The 21,211-nt window shown below is 38.4% G+C and overlaps 1 protein-coding gene across 9 annotated transcripts in view; it reads right to left on the bottom strand.

Moving 5' to 3' along the window:
- ZC3H13 (zinc finger CCCH-type containing 13) overlaps positions 1-21,211 on the bottom strand; it is a 48,343-nt gene that overhangs the window by 6,648 nt on the left and 20,484 nt on the right. For 6 of the 9 annotated variants that reach the window (XM_075087184.1, XM_075087222.1, XM_075087163.1 and 3 more), the window contains 12 exons: positions 20,198-20,337; positions 19,264-19,424; positions 17,755-17,952; positions 16,188-16,361; positions 13,607-13,917; positions 12,104-12,568; positions 11,028-11,210; positions 7,445-7,988; positions 6,254-6,357; positions 4,823-5,842; positions 3,230-3,739; positions 43-198 (listed from right to left, as the gene is read on the bottom strand). In XM_075087184.1, coding sequence (XP_074943285.1) covers positions 43-198; positions 3,230-3,739; positions 4,823-5,842; positions 6,254-6,357; positions 7,445-7,988; positions 11,028-11,210; positions 12,104-12,568; positions 13,607-13,917; positions 16,188-16,361; positions 17,755-17,952; positions 19,264-19,424; positions 20,198-20,337 — 3,966 coding nt within the window. The remainder of the gene's footprint in view (positions 1-42; positions 199-3,229; positions 3,740-4,822; positions 5,843-6,253; positions 6,358-7,444; positions 7,989-11,027; positions 11,211-12,103; positions 12,569-13,606; positions 13,918-16,187; positions 16,362-17,754; positions 17,953-19,263; positions 19,425-20,197; positions 20,338-21,211) is intronic. The other 3 variants (XM_075087168.1, XM_075087174.1, XM_075087229.1) reach the window with 3 other exon arrangements.

The raw sequence follows: 21,211 nt of genomic DNA, 5'->3' as shown, positions 1-21,211 counted from the left end.
TAATCTTTATATTCAAATAATCATAAAGGGGTTTTGCTATACTTTTACCAGGCATCTTCTCATCCTCCTGTTGATCCTCCCGCTTTTCAGCATCACCTGCCAGAATTTCATCCAGTTCATCATCACTGATTGGCTCGTATTCTCCAGCACCAGACCCCAGTGACTGTACATCATCAATCTTTGCTTCATCTTCTCCTCCTACAGAGACAGATACATGCTGTAGCTTTAAAGCAATCATTCTTGTTTTCTAAACATGCTTTAAGCAGCCTGAAAACAAAGAGGTTCAGCAAACTAAACTCTTAGTTTTTGGGGATGAGTATATTCAACATGAAAACATGAAAACTCATGGAAACAGAGAAGTTATTTCACCTATACACAGTGTGACAGTTTGAATTTGCATATCTTGGTCAATTTTTCGATGCAGTATTAGTCAAACTGCACATAGAAGGCCATATTCAGAAGAAACATTTTGATTATCTGATATATAGTTAATAATACAAATCTAAGCTAGCACCACAAAGTCTTTCAGATGCTTGTGCACATGAATCCTTAAGACTCATAAACGCAGAACACTTAAACGCTTCATTTTGCAGTTCATTACAGGAGCACCTGAAGGTATTCTCTCACCTCCAGGACTGAAATATATCTCTCTCTATATATATATATGTATATTATTCAAGCATCCAAAAACCCTACTGCTCTAAACCCAGGCTTTCTTTGGGTTCTCCACCATAGCACTTGCAACGAGCCATGCCATACAAACTAGACAGGATTACAGGGGTCCTCCTCCAGGATTGACTACTTTAGAGTCTTCCAGCTCCCTTATCCAGAAGGGAAACTGCCTCCGATTTTTTTTTTTATGCTTGCCTTTCTAAAAGCTACAGAGAGGGAAGAAAAAAACCAATTACCTCAACTAACCCAGACGATCTAACTAACTAACCTAATCTAATCAAAATGACTAACAATCAGCACAGAAAAAGCAAGGAAAAGACATACTAGCAGACCACCTGACAGTGCTTTGGAGGAAGCATATAGAATTCTTGGGCATTATTTAAGCTCACTCCTAGAGCAAACCCATTAAGGTTCAAGATATTACAGTAACGTTGCAATTATAACCTCACAGATTTTGTTAGACAATATACGACAGTAATTTGTCCAAGCAAATACCAGACACCTCCTTAACATCATTGGATTTGGAAATTGTATTTAGTTATCTAAAGTTTTTCCTTCTTGAAAGGAAAATAAGGTGCTCTGTAGTAGATTTCAGTTTGTGTTTTAGGATTTTAAATATTAACTGCCTGTATGATCCATCTGCCTCCACACGGATCTACCAGATACAGTAGCTCACCACAACTACGTCCTTGGACAGCACAGGTGAACCATTAAAAAAATTACTGTATGAAGCAATTAAAAATAATAATGCACAGTTCTCAATACATGATTGAAAAAGTTTACTTTCTCAATTTTGAAATTCAAATCAAAGATTGATAATTTCTAGGTTATAATCCCATTACTACCTTTACTGGTTTTTTTTTTCAGAAATGTACTTTTGTATTTAATTCTGCACTGAAAACACAACTGACACTAGTCAGCTAAAAGGAGCAATGTAAAGAGGAATAATGAAGTAATGAACATGAAATACACTAAACCTTAGAAAATCATAAACATGCTATATATAGTATGCTTTAATAACACGAAATTCCATCTAATATTTTACAGAAGACATTTGTTTTTCTAAAAAATACTAAATATAGTATAACTTCCTACAGATGGTAATTTTCGTCGAATTCAGAACATAACCTTTGAAAAATACACAAAAGAATACCTATTAGAACACCTACAAGAAGCCTGCTGAAAGCCTAGACATAAGAACACATTTAACATCCACACCTGTTTAGTTACAGGTGCCCTAATGGACACAGATAACGTACCTAGGAGTAGCCTTCCACCAAGTCTTTTCTGAAGTTACCACATCGTGCTCTCAGATTTACTGCATCATTCCTTCCTGTAGCTTAAAAATCACTGAATTCTGTCCATCACAGCAATACAGAGCAGACTTTCCCATGCTCACTCCAAACACTATCTTTAAGAAATGCTTCCACTCCACAGGTAATCTCCTTAAATGGAATTTTCTCAATTGTACTAGACAAGCCTAATGACTACTTTGCAATTAATCAGGTTAGGAGATATAGTAAGTAATAAATATTCCTCATCACCCTCTCCAGACATTTGGTTTAACGGCCTAAATTAACCATGAACACTAGAGATAATTCTTAAGAATGCAAATATGGTCAGACAATGTCCTGTCATCTTGTGTAAAACTAGGAAAGCTTAAATGGTTCCCTCTTTCTGCTTCTGAAGACTATGGACTTCAAGCCTTACCATCCCAAACATCCCAAAATTCCAAATCCTACACCACCTTTTTCCTCTCAACAGACTTTAGAGCAGAAAACTCCTGCAATCACAAAAAAGAACCCCAACTTACTGAACATAACCATAACGTACACCAGTTACTCTGGATTTAGACTCTTGCTTCTTTTACGTTGTCGATATAGGTTATAAGGACTTCCCAGACTCCCTATCCATGCAAAGTTCAAGCTGTCTAATCCATGTGACAAACTTTTAAGGGTCACACTTTGTCAGTGTTTGCCCTTATTTATTTATTAATCCTAAGCAAGTTTTCCCCCATACCATTCAGGCCAGCTAACTGAAGCCACAGGTTACACCAGGAAAGCCATTTTTGTACTGTTGCGCCAAGCCATACATATGTTTCACCTGCTAATCAATCATTTCAATGATAATTGGGCTCTGCATAAAAAAAACCCCCAAAGTACAGTTCCAAGTCAACCCTCATTTTTCTCACTCGTTATCTGTCTCTTCCAAACTAAGAAACAGATCTTATAATGATATAACAAGGCAATCAAATGTTGGTGTTATTCCTTAGCAAACTACCTATTCAGAAACATAACAACTTGGCAAAATTATACTTCAGATCGTTTATGTTTCTTTGCCTCAGGACTTCTTTAGAAATTAACAAATAACACTAACATTAACACCAAGATGATGCTCATCAGAATTCTCTCTTATTGAGTCTGCTTCCACAACAGAGAAGCTGGAACCAATATGCCTTTCAGTAGAAAATTATTCTAATGTAGTTTGGTTCAGCACTATAGTAAAAGGGAAAGGATAAAATATTTGACAGTCTGGGTTCTTTCCCAGAATATCTCACCTTCTAAACTCTCTACTTTTTCAGTCTCATTTCCATCTTCAAAACCTTGTAAAGGTCCTAAATCTTTGTCTGTTTTTTCCTTCTCTGAAGCCACTGAATCCCGACAAACACCATCAAATTCCTTTTCATGATCTCTGTCCAGTTTCGTTTCACTGTGTTTTGTTGATTCCTTCTGAGAGGAGATGTCTAGAGTTCTGTCTCTTTCTCTTTCAGCAGTATCAGGTAGTTGTCTGTCTCTCTCTCTGTCCAGCTCCCGTCTTTTCTCCCTCTCCCTCTCTCGTTCTCTGAGTCTCTCTCGTTCCCTGCTCCTCGGCCAGTCTTTGTCAACATCTCGGTCCCAGTCCCTCTGTCTTCCCTCTCTCCTGTCTCTCTCTCGTTCTCGATCATGTTCATGTCGATCTCGCTCCTGAAGCCTCTCCCTGCTATCGAAGGATCCAGATCTGGAATGGACCTGACGATCCGATTCAGGAGAACTTCTTCTTGAACTGTGGCTTCTTGAATCTTGACGATCTGAATAAAATATTTTAAATGTACGCATGACTACAGCACATAACTGTAATACCACTTTAGTAAACCAAAGCTTTTTAAAGATTCAGGTATGAAAATGTACTTCTCAAAAGCATAATTTCCAAATTAGTAATGCCTTCAGACTGCTGATAGATTTAACCTTACTTAAAAAGATAAAGTATTTCTCCCACTCCCAAAAAAGATTCTTAGTGGCTCCTTTCTACTATGACAGAAGCCAAACTGAAGGTACATAATTTTAACTCAGGAATTTAGGCAAGGATGGGGGGACAATCATCTCAAAATTCAAAATTTTCAAAACATGCCTTCTAAAAGCTAGGAATGCCTTGGCTAACAAATGATAAATTCAGAAAAAAATAATTTCAGGCATGTAACCATGAGGAGAACAGAGAGCCGAAGTGCTTTAGGAGGAAGATATTTTCCTACTGATGCTGTTTAAATTTTAAAACATTTTACCCTTTTTTTAACAGGAGCTACACAAATAAAACAAGTCAATTGTGATTATTTGGATTTGCAACGAAGATGACTTCCATATGCGTTAAAAGTATGCCTAACAGGATCCATAACAGATTTACCTCAGTGAAAATAGCTCCTGAGATGATGATGGATCTCTCTCCCAGAGAGAAGAGACATTTTCATTTTGCATAGGTTTCAGAATTTCCATATCAAAATGAATGTTAATAATGAATCTAAGAACATTATTTAGATGATAAAATTACCTCAATGTTCTGTTAGCACAAGCAATCTCTCTTTCTACGAGTTTTTTTTTTTTTGTCATACAAATTACTTTATTCCCCAGGCAGCATGAACTGCATCTGACTGAATGTTTTGGTGTCAACAAAGTGGTAGTCCTGCCCACTGAGGATGAGCTTTTCAAATATGGTAACACTTGCAGGAATTGCTTAATTCACTCCAGTTTTGCAGAGGATGGCAAGGAGCACCTCACTCTCCCTTCACACTAATTACAAATGAAAAGAGTATACAGCCGTGCAAGAATGATCTGGGATTTGTACCTTCGCACTTTTATACAGCATGATAGGTCAGTCTCACTGAAATCTATGTTATTACCTGAAGACGTGCTTCGACTGGGTTCTCCTCGTTTCAACTGATCAATTCTGGACTTCCGTTCCCCAGTGATTTCTAAGCTTTTCTTCTCTCTGTCCCTGTCCCTATCCCTGTCTCTAGAGCTACTGTGCAGGATCCTCTTCCGTCCAGTCTGGTCATCTCCGCTGCGATGAGCGGACTCATTGGAAGGGGATCTAAGTCTGCTTGAAGCATGGCTCCGATTGCTACCAAGGCTGCTGCTGCGCTTCTGATCCACAGGTTTACGGTGGGGTCCATCGTCTATAGTAACATGAGGGGCTTCCACCTTTTCACCCCTTGTCCTGTGACTTTTTCTATGGGAGTCCTCAGTGCTTCTTTCTGGAACAACAATGTCACCACGTTCAGGAACATCTTCATCTGACCAGTCACTAAATGTTGTCTCTTCTCTTTTCTGGGGGACTTCTGCCACAGCTTTCTCAGGTGGTGCTTCAACCAATTCTTCTTTTGTTACAGGGGGGGTTCTTGGGCCTTTCTTCTTTTTATGATGTGGAACAATTTCTTCATCAGAAACTTCAGAATCACCCTTGGACCTCTTTCGCTTTTTCTCTACGTTTTTCTTTTTTTGACCTTTCTTGGGTGAAAAGACCTGGCTTTCCTCAGCTGTTGATTCATTAGCATACCTTTCCACCCCACTGTCATCATCTTTCTTCTTCTTTGTGGCCTTTTTCTGTACTTTAGACTTCTTCTTGCTGTCGTCATGCATTCTATCCGAAGCATCTCTTTCTTCAGAGGGACGGTGTCCAAGATTTTCCTGAACCCTGGACCGGGAACTTTCCGAAGCATCCGGTTGCTCTCTTTGCTTATCTGCTGAAGAAACCCTCTCTTTAAACTCTGGTTCTTCATAACGCCGGGAGCTTTCCTTTCTGTCTGATTTTCGCTCCTCATCTTTCCAGCGACTCTGCCGCTCTTCTGCAACATGAGAAGGGCTCAGTGACCGGGATTCCTGTGGCCGCACAACCTGGCTCAGAAGTCTGTGCTTTTCATCTACAAAATGGGAAAAAGGACGTAGGTGTATTGTTTAGGAAGGAGAACAGGTGAACACTTGGTATCTTGTGCATGCCCAAAAGTGTCAATCAAAACAAATAATCCATTATTTCAGCTACGATTCTTAGGTTTGTCTGCTGATGCAGCAGCAACAGACTATCTCCATTTTGGTGAACATGCGTTTTTAACAACAGAGGTGGAAGCCACTATCAGCTGGCAGATGTAACATATAGTGACAAAATGAAGACAAAGACATATATATTAACAAAAACAGTGTTGCTCATAAAAATAAGGGGAGGAGGACCCTTATAAAAGACTGCCCTATGTTTTTTCCATTTAAGATTGCAAGATATTTTCCATAGGCAGAGGGCAAGCTGGATCCTGCTACAGAGATAGCCAACTCCTACTTACTTTTATCATCTCCACTATTGTAAGCATCACTATCAGGAGAGTGCTCACGGCGACGTTTGGGTGACTGACGAGGACTTGGACTGCTTTCATTTCTGTGGCGCTTCCTGCAGAACAAACACATACAGTCAAATTTCTTCAGGATTCTTTCAAGAAACAATTGATAATTGAGTTTATCATCAATACAATCCCTGAAGGTTAAGCACTTCATAGAGAAGACAACACACCTAAGGATGCCAGGAAGTTTTGTAGTTTTCTTAAGTTGCTATTCCAAAACTTCAAGTACAGTCAGTTTTCTGATCATACTCTAAGAGACCTTAAACTAAAACTTTAACACTTAAAACAACTATCTTTTTAGCAAGAAGTTACAAAAGACTATTAAGATGAATTTTTTCCTGTGGCAATGATCCTCGCAGTGTGTTTACCCCAGCTGGCAACTAAGCCTCCATCTACATGCTTGCTCACTTTGCCCCCAGTGGGATGGGGAAGAACCCATACTAGATGATTTATAGGAATCCACAATTCTCTCACACAAAACCTATTAATCACTTCCAACTGAATCAGCCATTCAGGCAACATTGTTTTTGCTATTATTGATGGAACAATGAGAATTTTATCGTACTAAATGAAAAAAGAAAAAGAATCAGTGCTACACACTTAAAGGAAGTACCACACGCTTACTTGGGATATTGCCCACGCCTTCACTGGTAGCCTTCTGGTATTGAAAATTTAGTAGTGCAAAGTGTAATGGATGTTCCATAGAAATTTAATGAGCAAAGTCAAGAACCCTGACTTCATTAGCTGCTGTCTGACTTTCCAGGCTTCAAAATATATCACAGTCTGCTATTATGCTTCAAGAATGCCTGCATTATTAAAAGCAAGGCCACACAAGTATACTTAGAAAGGAAAATTATATGGTCTGACTTCACTGTTAGTTCCCAAGTAGTTCCACGATTCTGCACTAACAAAGCATCAGGTTAACTTCACTAGCACAGTACTGACTTTGGGGCCACCAGTATGTGCCACACAGATGCAGGGGAGACGAGGCTCAAGACCAGACCTCTGCATGAACAGGATATCTTCCTCCTTATGATACTCCCCTGCTTACTAACTTACTGAAATCAACAGTAAGAGACTGCCTTTTCTCCCTCTTTTTTTATTTTTTTAACTGAAGTAACATTCAGATCAACTCACTTAGATTTTCTTTCCTCGTGGACATCTCTTGAACTTCTTTCTTCTCGGATATCTTCTCTCTTATCCCTACGGTCTTCCCTTCCTTTTTCTTTGTCATCCCAGTCTCTCTGGCGGTCTCTCTCTTTATCCCTGTCCCGACCTCTCTCTCTTTCTCGTTCCCGCTCTCGCTCCCTTTCACGCTCTCGCTCCCTTTCTCTCTCCTCCCGCTCTCGCTCTCGCTCCTTCTCCCTCTCCCTCTCCCGTTCCCTTTCCCTGTCATGGTCCCTGTCTCGGTCACGGTCGCGGTCCCTGTCTTTGTCCCGCTCTCTCTCCCTCTCCCGTTCTCGAGCACGATCTCGTTCCAACTCTCTTTCCTTCTCCCTTTCTCTTTCCCGGTCTCGCTCTCTTTCCCTCTCTCGGTCCCTCTCCCTTTCTCGCTCTCTCTCCCGGGCCCTTTCATCTCTCCTATCATCAGACCGATCTACCCTTCGCTCTTCTCTTCTTTCATCCCGCTCAAGGTCATCACTTCGTCCTTGATGTCGTACTGGTGAGCTTGCTCTCTGATCTGTGAAGAAAGGCAGGTTTGATTACCAAGTGCTGAAGGGACAGACGCCGCTTCCACTACACAAAACTGAAGAGCTTTTGTTTTGATGATCTAGATATTGGTTTGCATTAAATGAAAAGAGACTCCCTGCAGAAACTTGGAAATTCTCTTTGGGGAGAGAAAAAGACAAAAAGCCGTACTAATTTTGAAAGAATTTTTCAATATTTAGGGAGTGGGCTTTCCTTTTTTTAGCAAAAGTTACTACAAAACCTCTATTTTTATCTGATTTTTCTGAACAGCTTCAAAAGATAATTACACACCTCATGGCTTAGCTATTACTATTGCATTACTCAGTGATTCAAAACGTGGTATAAGGTCTTGAAAAGCTCTGACATACATATGAAAACAAAATGTTAAGACTTCTGTATAAAATTTGACTTCCTAGAACTGCTGAAAGTCATGGGCTTTACAAGAACTTACAGTATTTGTAACACATAGTAAAAGTTACTGCAAAATACTAGGCTGAAGTCACAGAACAAGAGATCCCTGCACAGAAATACACAACCAAATCCATGGGAAAGGGAGGGGCAAAGTTGCAACACAGGAAGCAGAACTGCTGGAAGTTTCCATATATATTCACTACAGAGCCATACAGTTTTAGAAGCTGAGTTTTAAAATATTCAGATAGTGGATTAGAGTAATGTAGGAAACTAAATTTATGTAGAAAATGACTGATCCAGAAGGACAGTGAAACCTGATTTATCTAATAGTATTTACTCTTCATAGACTTAGCTGCATTTTGTTAGCTGTATTTTGGATGTTTAAGTATTTCTATAAATTTTGACCACTTTGTAACAATTTATATGCTGATGTTAGTAGTAGTTGAATCACAACAAATCAATAAAACTTTTTCCACAATATATATTGAAAGCACTATACAAAAGAGCAAAAAATGGCACAAACAGAGGTTGGTATTTTTCGGTTCATTACTCTGGGTCTGAGAGTGCACTTTGCTGTAAATTGAGACAATGTCCACCAGGGGTGAACAGGCAGAGTTTGAACAGGACTAAATCAATAAAACATGCATTTCCATCAGTTTAATCAATTTTCATCTCTGAGTGAATTAGCAATGGCTTAATGCTCCCCTGTTACCAGGTAAAATTAAAAGCAAACTTGAGTGACATTTCTGCCATGGATGTAACACTTTTTTTAAAAAGGTAAATCATCAGTCCGTGCAGTTTGTTCCATGAACAGGTTTCACATTCTTGTAACAGTGCCTATAACATTATAATATGATTTACAGTGCATACTAAGTATTAGATTTTACACAGAAGTTTGTTATGTCAGTTCTGGTGACAAAACATCTACGTGAAACTCTTACATGAATCAAGATACTGGAAGTGTATTAGACAATTAAATATGGATAGTCAGCACTTCTTACATGATTTCATTATTTGGAGTGTCATTCCAGTGGTTGTTTGGAACACCTATGTATTTGCCTTAGTTGAACAAAGACAGCCCGATTTGCAAGCTTACATTTCCAAGTCATACTAAAAAGTTTCCTTATATATCACAGAACTAAGTACCAACCAAAATCTATCTCCATTTTTCTCTGAATGACAAATGTTAAAAACTATGGTCTAATTATGGAAACTATGTCTTGATTTGCAACTCTGAGGAGGATTTACTATTAAGAAAAATTGATCCAAATTTCTAAGGAAGAAAACAACAAATCTTATCTCCATTCAAGCTCTACATTCTTCCTCCCAAAGGGAAACACAACCTATTCAAAGCAGCTTCCCTTCTAGAAATTTATTTTCTTGTGATGACATATTTTTAATTCTATGGGGTTTTTCCTTTTTTTTTTTCCTTAATGATTTCCTTATTAAATTAAGAACTCTGTGTTATATGAAAAGCACAAATTACATTACAATATAGCTAAGATTTACTGGGGGTAGGGAGGTGGAAGAAATGAAAGCCAGTCTGCAAAAGCAAACGCCCAGGACAGCTGACAAGAAAAAGGAAGCCTGGATATAAGGTTTGCTGAAATCCTGCCTTGAAGATCAGACAGAATCTAAAGCAGAACCTGTCGCAAGAACAAGCAATAATAGATACATTTCAATGGACCAAAAAGCACCTCACAAAGAAACATACAAAACACCTCTTGGAAAAACTGAATTTAAACAACGCTAGAATGCATCTGTCACTTCCAAATCAAAACTCAAGAGAGAACTCCCCACACTGTAATTTCATATTTGTTCTTCAGAGCTCCTCATTTAATTTCCATGCTGTTCTTATTTGCCTGGCTCCTGTTCTCTTAATCAGTGAGCAACACAAATATTTCCCAAGTGAAAGCTGGTACTAAGTTCCTTAGAGACAACACAGTACTCTTTCAGGTGCAGAAGTGTGACATCATGCATACTATGTCTAAAAGACCAGTCTTGCATACTCTTTCTAAGATCACTGGTATCTGTACCAACACTTACTAGCCAATTATTATTGACCACAACAAAGCATTCATCAATATTAAATTCCCCAGAAGATAAATTTTTGAAGTAAACAAATTTAAACTGTCACTTGTTTAAGTAGTAAGTTGTCACTAAGTCAGTCAGTCTAGTAGTCAGGCCTTCCCCAAAACACATGTAAATTACAGTGCAAAAGTACTACGTTTCTATACAGACAGAACCAGTAGTGAAATGCAGTGGAGGAGGCGGCGAAGAGGAGGAAAAAGTGTTTTACATCACAGTTGTACAATGAAATCTCTTGTAGAAGTTCAGTTTGTTTGAAGACTACTTGGATGAACAAAAACAGGAGGTGTCAAAATCTAGTCATAAGAAGGGAGTAAGGGCATAGCATTCATGCATACACTGCCAAAGAGAGATCTTATTACAGAAGTTAACTTACATCAAGGATACAATTAGTGTCAGCGTGCCATGTCAAATTAGTTATTTATGAATTGATGTTATGCGTTGGGAACAAGGGAGAAAAAGGAGGGAGATACATACACACACACATATATTTGACTACGTATGTATGAGCAAAAATTATACATTAAAATACCTCTTTCTCTGTTGTCACGCCTGTCCCGTTCACCATGTCTTCTTTCAAAGGAGGAATCCCTTGCTTGCTCTCGACTGTCATAGCGATCCCGATCAGGGTAGCTACTCCTTGATTCCCAGCTGTCATGGTAGTTTCCACTGCTGCTGTGACCATCAACCTGGGATCCTCTAGTCCCCCGACTTCCTAATTGAGATATATCAATATAAAAGATGAGTTTCCACATGTAAGGAAATCCAGTGAGATTCTATAAAGTTTTCATAAACTTGAATTAACTGCCCATGGAAATAGAAATTGTAGCAAACTCTACTTAACCAACAACTCTCAAATTTCACATTTTAATTGGAAAGTTATTATTTTCAAACTGCAAACTCAAGACTTTCTAAATCACCATCCCCTGGTCATAGCATGAGGTCTCCTGATTAGCAATGTAACAGTCCAAGCTTCGGTTCACATTTGTTCTGAGTTAATTCTGAGATATTTCCTGTAAAAATTGTATGGCATCTTCCCAATGAAAACATCACAATAAGCCTGAGAAAGCCAGAATATATTTACTAGGGATGATTAAAAGGCGGTAAGTGCATCAGGCTTTCAAAAACACTGCCAAGGGTTAAAATCCTGCTTTTTTTGGTCAGTCAAGAAGGGCAGGGTAGGGAGTTGATAGAGAGTTTTTGGGTACCTAAGACATGCAGTTGCTTTTGAGAGAAAACAAAAAAAAAATGCTGCTCAGTACTTTGAGACACATCACCTCCTATGGATCTTCCACTACACATCGGTGTCTTACCTGTTTCCCACAGGGAAACCTAGGGTTGTCATGTTACACAATAGAGTGGTGTAAAGGTTAGGGTTGGTTTTAAAACGGGATGGCAGAATACTATGTTTATGCCTCTTTAATGAATGAAGAGCCTAGAATATTTAAGCAACTGTTCTAATTTCACAATAATAGAATTGAACACAGCTTTAAAAGCATGAACTATCTGGCAGCACTTCTTTATCAAATATCAAAGAAGATTGTATGAATGTCAATATCCAATCTCCGATGATAGGGACACTTAGTAGTTTTTTAAATCACACAATACCTTTGTCAGATAATTCTGGACCTCTGCCTCGACTTCTGCCAGTTCTATCACTTCTGCTCTCATTTCTGGAGTCACTTCTGGAGTCATTCCTTGTTTCAGCACGAGAGCTCTCCTCTCTGCCATGGGATCTTCCATAGCTGCGTGAGTCCTCCTGATACTGGTCATCCTTTTTATGAGCATCGCGACTCTCTCTGTCTCTGTAGTCATGGGAATCTCGTGTGGAGCGCGAGTCTCTCTGATCACGACTATCTTTGGTATCTCTGCTATAATCCCTCGTATCTCTGGAGTCTCGGGTGTCTCTGGATTCCCTTGTCTCCCTCCGATCTCTGTTGTCTCTTGTCTCCCTCCGATCTCTTCCATCACGAGACTCTCTGTCATCTCTATGGTCCCTGGAGGTACTTTGCTCCTGATCATAATCACGATCATCTCTTGTTTCTCTTTCTTTTTCCCTTTTCCCTCTAGTTTCTGTAAAGTGTTTAAAAGAGTGTTAAATACCTCGCTTAATCAGAGTGAGCAAAAATTCTGCACACAAGTAACACTAAAATAATAAAGTCAAAATATACTTCTGACATATGCACAGAGAATCAAAATTAATAAGTAAGCAGGAAAAGATCACGTTGGCTAACTGCATACTCAGTAAGCTTTAAACATCTTTTTATTAATTTGAATTTGTACTTCAAAAATATTTACCTGTTCAAAAGGTAATAAGTGTAATAAATTTCAAACATATTAGAAAGCAAGCACACTGCAGTAATTTTAAGGTAGGATTATTTCTCCTTCAATTATAGATTCTTTTTTTTCCTCCACACATACACATTTTCAGGAAATTTGTGCTAGATGTAGACCACTTGCTTTTAAGATTCCAATACCCTGCTAAAGTTTGGTTTTTTTTAGTTACATATTTATAATGTTACTCCTACAGAAAGGTAAGTTTACAGCCAGTCAAAAAAAGCTGACATATGTACTCTTTGTAATCTGTCTCTTGAGAGAAGCAGCATGTTTGCCCATCACAAATTGCTCAACCAGCTTTACAGATTTCCAGAGGGAATGGCTGTTTCATTGCACACGCCTCAGTTAATGTCAATTAGAAAGACAATGCAGCAATCGGTGGGGACTGGGATAGCATTTGGGCACCTCACAGAAAAGGGTAATAGTTACAAGTATCCTGCCATCACTCAGCGCTAGTATATGCCTGATACCAAGAAAATATCACTCACCTACTGACACCACCTTTGCATTACACAAGAAACACCTAGACAGATGCCTACAGCATCTTTACTATTATCTGAGCCTACATAAGCAGCCCTATCAGGAATACTCCATTGCACAGTCCCTGAACACAGCACCACGAGCACAGGAATGATAATACAGCTAGTATTTTCTTCTCCCCCTAGCCATTGGGATTGATGCGGACAATGCATTTGAAATTTGAAAAATCAAGTTTCAAAATGCAATTTGCAAACAAATCAAAATTATTCTGAAGTGCTTTTTTTTTATTCATACCATCCCGCCTTTCGTGGCGCCTATCATGAGACTGCGAAGTCCGATCACGGTCATGTCTTCCCTTTTCTCTTGCAGGAGATCGGTGTCTCGAAGGGCTTCGCTTCCTCTGAGGAGAGGAGGAAGAGTGTGGAGGATAGGGAGAAGATGATCGCCTTGCAGGCGGGGAAGCTGTCCTTTGATAGGATGGAGAAGGAGTTCTTTTACGGTGTGGGGAAGGAGAATGTCTTTGAACAGAGGAGCCTGACTGCGATGAAGAGGAGTGATGTCTGGAGGATATGGGAGAATGATGCTGACCTGATGGGGAAGCAGACCTGCAAGGAGGAGTTAGAACAGGCACACATGTAATAACTTGATTTGAAAAGTTCTTACCATAACCTGCAAAACAGAGTGATTAAAATTGTGCATTCTCTACCCTCTGTCTACTGAAAGTAAGTGCTGCTTCTAAAAAACGTCAAACTAGTCTTCCCTCAAGGGTACCAAGGCTACCCTTTTGAAGTATGCTTATCTTTAAATGGTTATAGTTTATTTAATATCTAAGAACAAGTTGTCCAATCAAAATTATATTACACAGCTACCAGAATGCTTTCCTTGGGGAAGGGAGGGAGGAGTCAGAAAAGCATGATGATCTCCCCCACACCCAAACCAAGAACAATTGTTTTAATATAAAATGCTTTTCAGATTTCATGGTAAATTAGGCAGATAACTTTTACAGTGTTGCCTAAGGGGAATTTTTCTTCTTTTGTTTCCAACAGCATTCAGTTTTTTAGAAAGCAACAGTGTCTCCTTCTTGTGCACTTTTAACTTCTTTATTATAAGCATTGATCTTTAAACAATTGAGGCCTGGATCCTGAAAACCCATATGTGTATCTACTCAGAATTTTAGAAAACGTGAATGTTTACATAAACACTGAAAACTTATCTAATGGAATAAGAAAAAGTATACAAAGTGCCTCTCATCTTCGAAGCCTTTGAGCAAAATAGTGTTTTTTTTTTTTTCCTTATCAGCAAAGCAACTTCCAAGTATCTTTTATCATGACATATGCATTGCCCTTAACTCCCAACTCCCACTTCACAAAATTCCAGAGACTCCACAGAGAAGTGCAGGAGTCAGAAAAATCACACGTGGACAATACGTCTTCAAAAATCCCACTTAATTTTAAGTAATTCAGCTGCTGTTTTTGAATGTCCATACACAGTGTTGGTGACTTCAAATAAACATCCAGGTAACACAGACCAAGCTCTCAGTTTCAGGTGACTCATAAATGAGGGACTACTTTACAAAAGGCAATCGTACCTCCCTACAATCTTCTGCAATAGCCCAGCAGTTGGTAAAGATATACATGCAACACGGCTTTTGCTGAGTATCTTGCAAACTTCATAAGAAATTCTCAGTGAGGTAGCTGATGTCAGTTGGGCTCTGAGGAGAATGAGCTCTGGAATAATTCAGGTTAGCAGGCTTAGAATCTATCATGACATTATTCAAGAGCCAAATGGACAGTTGCCCAGCAGTGGATCTCCTGGCTAAGGCTTCTTAAAGACCTAGACTCTGCAGGTAAAAAGATTCTCCTCATGCCAAGAACGCAGAGCAATGACTCAACTTCAAAGGAGCAAAGCTTTGGGAACGGAATGCAGAGTGAAATCACTGGCAAACTTAGGTAGGAACTCAAGTCTGTAAGGAAGTCCTTTCTGCGTAAAAGACAGCATAGTGGAAATCTACTAATATCAGGACTTCATCCTTCCTTCTGGTCAATGTCAGTGACTCAAGAAAACTGCCTTCAGAGCCCCATGGAGTAGTATGCTGATTACCACAGAACCAATCTCACAAAGACGGTGGTTTTACAGCCAGATTCCATTAGAGAACGAGATATATTCACTAAGGGAAGCATCTTGACTTGATTGCTGAGGCACCTCAGACTTGTCAATCAAGGGAAACCAAACAATGTTTGCAGGACAGGCTGAAACAATACTTGAACTGAGCCACTAAGTATAAGCTTACAGACTCCTTCAGACCAATTAATTGGGTGGTAAAAGATATTTTATTCTAAGGCCCCTAGAACTAGCAGGATGGTATCTTCCCTGAGGCTTCCTGCAAGAAAGGTCTCTGCAATGGTCCTCATATTGTACTGTTTAGCCAATTGTGCTTGCTTTTCAGGAAAGATGTGTAGAGCCAGGATCTGTGTATCACCTTACCCATTTTAGAATGGAGAAACTCTGCTCCTTCCCCATCTCCAAGATGGACGACTTATATTTTTTTACTTTTTAAGAAGGGGGAAGGTGAGGAAGAAAAACGTTCCCAAAGGATCACAAACTGACTAGGTCTCATATCAGACTTCTGAAGTTCCACCTGACGTCAAAACATTTGAGAGGAACTGATGAACAGAAGCCTGCACCATGACCTGTGTTCTTGACATGACAGGTACTCTCAACGTAGTAACTTGGCAAAAAAAAGTCTCAGAGCTCAAGTGTGTGAAGCACACACATACCCACAACAGACACATACAAACAAGTAGTCAAACCAACGGAGGAAGTTTCTAAACTAGAACTATCCATGGAAATAAAACCCATGCAATTGACCTCCCACCTGCGAGAGGGTGAGAAGTTATGTTTGTGAGTGGTTGACTTGGCTGGAGCTCGGGAGGTTTGTCTTCGCCTTGCAGCAGGAGGTGAATACTCCCTGGAAGGGGAAGAATTACTGCCAGAGTGATCTGCAGGACTAGGAGAACGCTTCTGTCTATGGGAGCTTTCAGAGGGGTCCCTGGGAAACATACACAGCAGCTTGTTTAACAGGTATAATACGGCATTAGTACATTTCTAAGAAATTACAAACAACTCCAAGACAGAACCTGTGCTTACAAGATCAAGAACTATCTTACAGAATCATTTGTTCCATCTATAATTTCATATATGAAATTATCTTAAGTTAGCAAAATTCAAGAATGCAAGATATGCACTACATTTCTTACTAATCACTGGACTGTAAAATACAAAACTAGAATATGGTAAAACCGAAAACATATTCTTGTAATTTTACCTAATATTTCATGTGGTGGTGAAACAGAATTCCTATCAGTGGAGAATTATCTTGCTAGCCTATTTAAAAATTTCTGTAACATCAAAACTTTATTTAAGAAGCCCCAAGCTCAAAGACATTTTCAAACAGTAATCACAGCTGCAAATGAATTAAAGACATCTGTCTGAACCTGCCACTATTTCTCTTACTGTACATCATGAAGATTTGACATTATTTCTTAATTTTTATTATTTAGGAAAAAAAAGACAAAAATCCAACATTGAAGTAGTCTGTAAAAGGCTGTAGTCACCACAGCAACACCTCATTATAGCACAATGGTAAGCCACGTACTCCCTTGATCCTTTTAGCACTCCCTATATTGTTCTTTTCTACTGCCTATGACCTCCTTCCAGTAATGGAGGGTCCAAGCATGAGGGAAACAATATATTTTAAAGTAAGAATGATGTAATTTATTTAAGCAATTAAAAATACACAGTTCACTGGTCTTCCACTCCTTAATCTTGCTATGCCAGTTACAAAGTAAACACTTATGAACGTGTACCCTATTTTCATCAAGGGAATACAGGACTTAAAAATGCAGATGTATTTTTCAACTTAAATGGACACCTATGCTTCAGAAAATAACAGGAATAGTCATATTAGTGCACCATTTGAGGTATATGTAGAAGTGAAGTAATTCTAAAATTGCAGTGGTCTGTCTACTTCAGAAACACTTTTAACCTACTGAAAATCAAGGAGAGTTTAAATATGCCACTGCCAATTTAGAAAGATATTGGTCCTCTAAGATTTCAGAAGAGCAGGCAAGCGGACAAGTGAAGAACTTTGATGGAGATTTTGGCAAATTAATTGCTTCATTGGTGAAGGTCCAACTTCCTGAAAAGTAATGAATCTTTCAAAAGGGCATTTTACAAACTTACTAAATTATGTAATTAAAACCTACCAATCAGTTGGTTATAGTCTACCAATCCATCTATATAATGCACTTAAAATATTTAATAAGTACTGAAAAGGTTGTTGCCAAAGCAGGTATAAATCCCTTATTAATCAGTGTTCTATAAAAGAACTTTAAAAGCAAGGTTATTTTAATGTTAAAAGCTAATAATGCAACATAACTTACCTCTGCTTCTCTTTTTTCTCCTTGTGCCTTTCAAAGTCACGCCCTCTCTCTTTCACCTCCCTTGCCTTTTCTTCTGAACGTTCTTTTGCTTTATGTTTTTCTTTGTGTTTTTTCCCCAAGGGAGTTTCCTCTTGTACTGGAGGAGGAGGACTAGGGGTACGAGGACCTTTCTTTTTACTCTGGTTACTTTTAGAACTCCTGGAGATAAATTAACAGAGAGGGGTGTAAATGAAGGACTGGCAACTATTTCAAATAATGATTTCTCAGACGTTGGCATGGAAGTTATAATGTAAAGGGCCTGGAAGCTTTTAGGATAGGATTCACCACCCCATTAGCAAGCGGTATTCAATAACTGTACTGAACTGACAGGTGAATGCAGATGGTAAAAATTCAAACCAAGCCTTTCCATTTATAAGCTTTATTTCTAAAGCAAGTGAACAAAAATAGGAATTGCTCCTGTTCAAACATAACCTGTTTTCAAAGTTAAAATGCCCTTGCATGAACTGCACACATCAGAGGACCAGAATTCTGTAGAGTATCTTGTCTGTTTAGATTCCCATTTCTGCAATGAAATACCCCAATCGCATACACAAAATGACTTGAACAACTCACGTCTTCAATTCAATCCTAACTACCTGACACAGGATAAAGCATCCAAATATTTTTTAACCTGCACATCACAATATGAAATAGCAGATATTCTTCCATACAAACTCCCACCGACATAAACCCTATTAAACTAGGTATCACTGCCTACTGAATGTCAGTAGCATACTAGCCCATGCTGTGCGTTCTCATAGCAGAAACAACATTGTTTTGTCCCTTTTTTAATGGGGATTTTTGCTTGGCAAATACAGATGTGTCTGCTTACATTGCTGCAGTAACTTCTTTCCTATCTAACACCTGCAAACTGTGATTCACAAGGTCCTGCATCCAGCAAGAAGTTTAGACACCGGTTTTGGAGATTGACCTTCTGTGGCAAGGCACTCAGGTTGAACTTCCTGTGATTTTCACAATCCTTACTTTTCTCACTGTCCGCCACATCCCCCACTTCTTTTCCCCTCCTTAATTCTGAGAAATTCCCTGCCTTAAAAGTCAAACAATATTTCCTGAACAGCAATATGTAATACCAACAGAAAGTGCAGTTGGTGATATCATAAACATTTCACTTCAGCCTAGAGGAGTTATTTCACAGGCTGCAGCATCTCAAATAAAACTGCTTCCCACTTTTTAATGGTTTATATCTCATCACATCCCAGAGACTAGACATTCAAAGAGAAAAGACCTGCTTGTAAACCATGAAATTAATCCACCGACAACTACATGCATATAACAATTTTCTGCATAAGGTGATTCACAGTGCACAATTTACAGACCTTCCCTAAAGTTATAAAATCAAAAGTCCTGAAAGCAAGGAAAACTAAAAATATTAATTATGAAAACCCCAGTAATCAAACTCAGCGTAGTTCTCTGTTCTCACTTCCTCGCAAGATGCACCTACATACTGACCTTTGCTGATCCAATAGTGGGGAAGATACAGTAGATGCTTTCTTCTCTTTCTTACTAGCTGAAGAAGATGATTTGGGACTGGATCTTCGTTTTGGAGATTTGCTAGACTTTCTTGGTGATGGCGATGGTGATAATTTAGATCTAACCACCTCTGGAGAAATCTTGAGGAAAGAATATAGTAACCTATAAGCTATTGATCCTCAAAAGCTTACCTGTACACTGATATATGTGTCAAGTATGTAAATTCAGTAAGTCTACATCTGAGATCCTAACCATGTACACATCTACCTCAAATAAACTAGCCACATTGTTTTCAAAGGACACCATAAAGGGAAGACAATAAGAAAAGGGTGGAGGAAGAGAAGATTATATACACTCTGTAATACATTACAAAAACTAGAACTAAAAGTTTAAAATCAGTACGTTCCCAGTTAGCACTCAAGTTTGTCTGAAAAAGAAAGACCTCCTTTCAGGGTTGGTTTTGGTTTTGGTTGGTTGGTTTTTGTTTGTGGGTTTTTTGTGGTGTTTTTTTTTTTTAAAAAAAAGTCTTCCCCAAAATTTCAGGGTTTCTAACACTTACACCTCTGCCTCTGTCACCATACTCTGCCCTGTTACTACAAGACATGTTGGAAAAGGAGCTTGGCAAATGCCTGGTGTTTTCCTCTACATGTCTTCTCTGTTAAAGGTTTCATCAGTTTTACATCATTAAAATGCATTAAATCCTACTCATTTAACAGCTGACTTCCTAAAGCAGAAAAGTTGGTTATGGTGCTGGATGATTGACCAGATACTACAACTAATATCCAAGTCACATACTAAGTTATACAATAGTACATTTGTAGCCCAGGAAGCTCAAGTCTTCCAGTAAACAATTAGGAGCCTATAAAGTAGCTAATGACTTTTTTTTTTAATTTCACATTCATGTAATACAAACCTCTTTTTTAATGACTATTTCTTCTCGTTTCTCCATGTTTTCCTGTTCCAACTTCATGAGTTCTCTCTGAATCTTTTGGCGCTTCATTTCCAAAGACAGCTCATGATCATAATCATAATTAACATCTCCATTATCAGAGTCTTTATTAAAAAAAGTAAATAGATTAGTAAACAATTACATATGAAATAAATTATATTTATTACACTGGATGCCAAGCATAAATATTTCCGTGACTTTTAAGCACTGCATGAATGGATCAATGAATCTAAGCCAAGTTTCTTCTCCAATTATGTGTGTAAACCTGAAATAACACCAGTTAGTTCCATAAAATCTGCAGTTAAATTCTTAAACTTCATTTAAAAAAACACCTCAACTTCTTTCAGAGACTTGCATCAATTAGTAAGCTGAGGTAGCAAGAGAAACCCAGTAAACCATTTAAAAAAATTTAAAACTTTTCTGTCTTCACAAAGACCATAAATATGCAAACCACTACTTAATTGGGAAATCTGACAGGAAAACACATTTAAATAGAGATGAATGACACTACAGGATCTTGTTTAATAGAGTATAATTGATAAATAATTGAAGCAATTAAATAAGTGTAATTACATCTACAAATTAATTTTAAAACCAAAGAAGAGGTCTGTATGACCTCTTTCACTGCGATAAATGTTAACACAGTGATAAATGCATACTTCAGGAGTTTACTTCTCTTTTAAAGCATTATTACTGTTTGGTTTTCACATCAGAAAAGGTGCTATTTCTCTTTTTCATTAAGTCATGGCTGGTTAACATCATAAGCTTCAAGCCTCACAACTGAAATCTTACTGAAAATTAAAGCAGTTTTACTAACTCTGTTTACATTTCTTATTTTGTTTATGGCTTTTTAAGTCTAATGCTCAAAAAGCACTTTAGGAAAATAGCTGTCGGAGAAAAGATGATTTCATTAAGAAGTCATTAGCTTTCACTCCCCTTCCTACACACAGGAACTACACAAAAGGTTTTGCAGTAACT

Source organism: Phalacrocorax aristotelis, chromosome 1, assembly GCF_949628215.1.
Source record: "Phalacrocorax aristotelis chromosome 1, bGulAri2.1, whole genome shotgun sequence".
NCBI lineage: Eukaryota > Metazoa > Chordata > Aves > Suliformes > Phalacrocoracidae > Phalacrocorax > Phalacrocorax aristotelis.
This window is presented reverse-complemented; position numbering and strand designations above follow the sequence as displayed.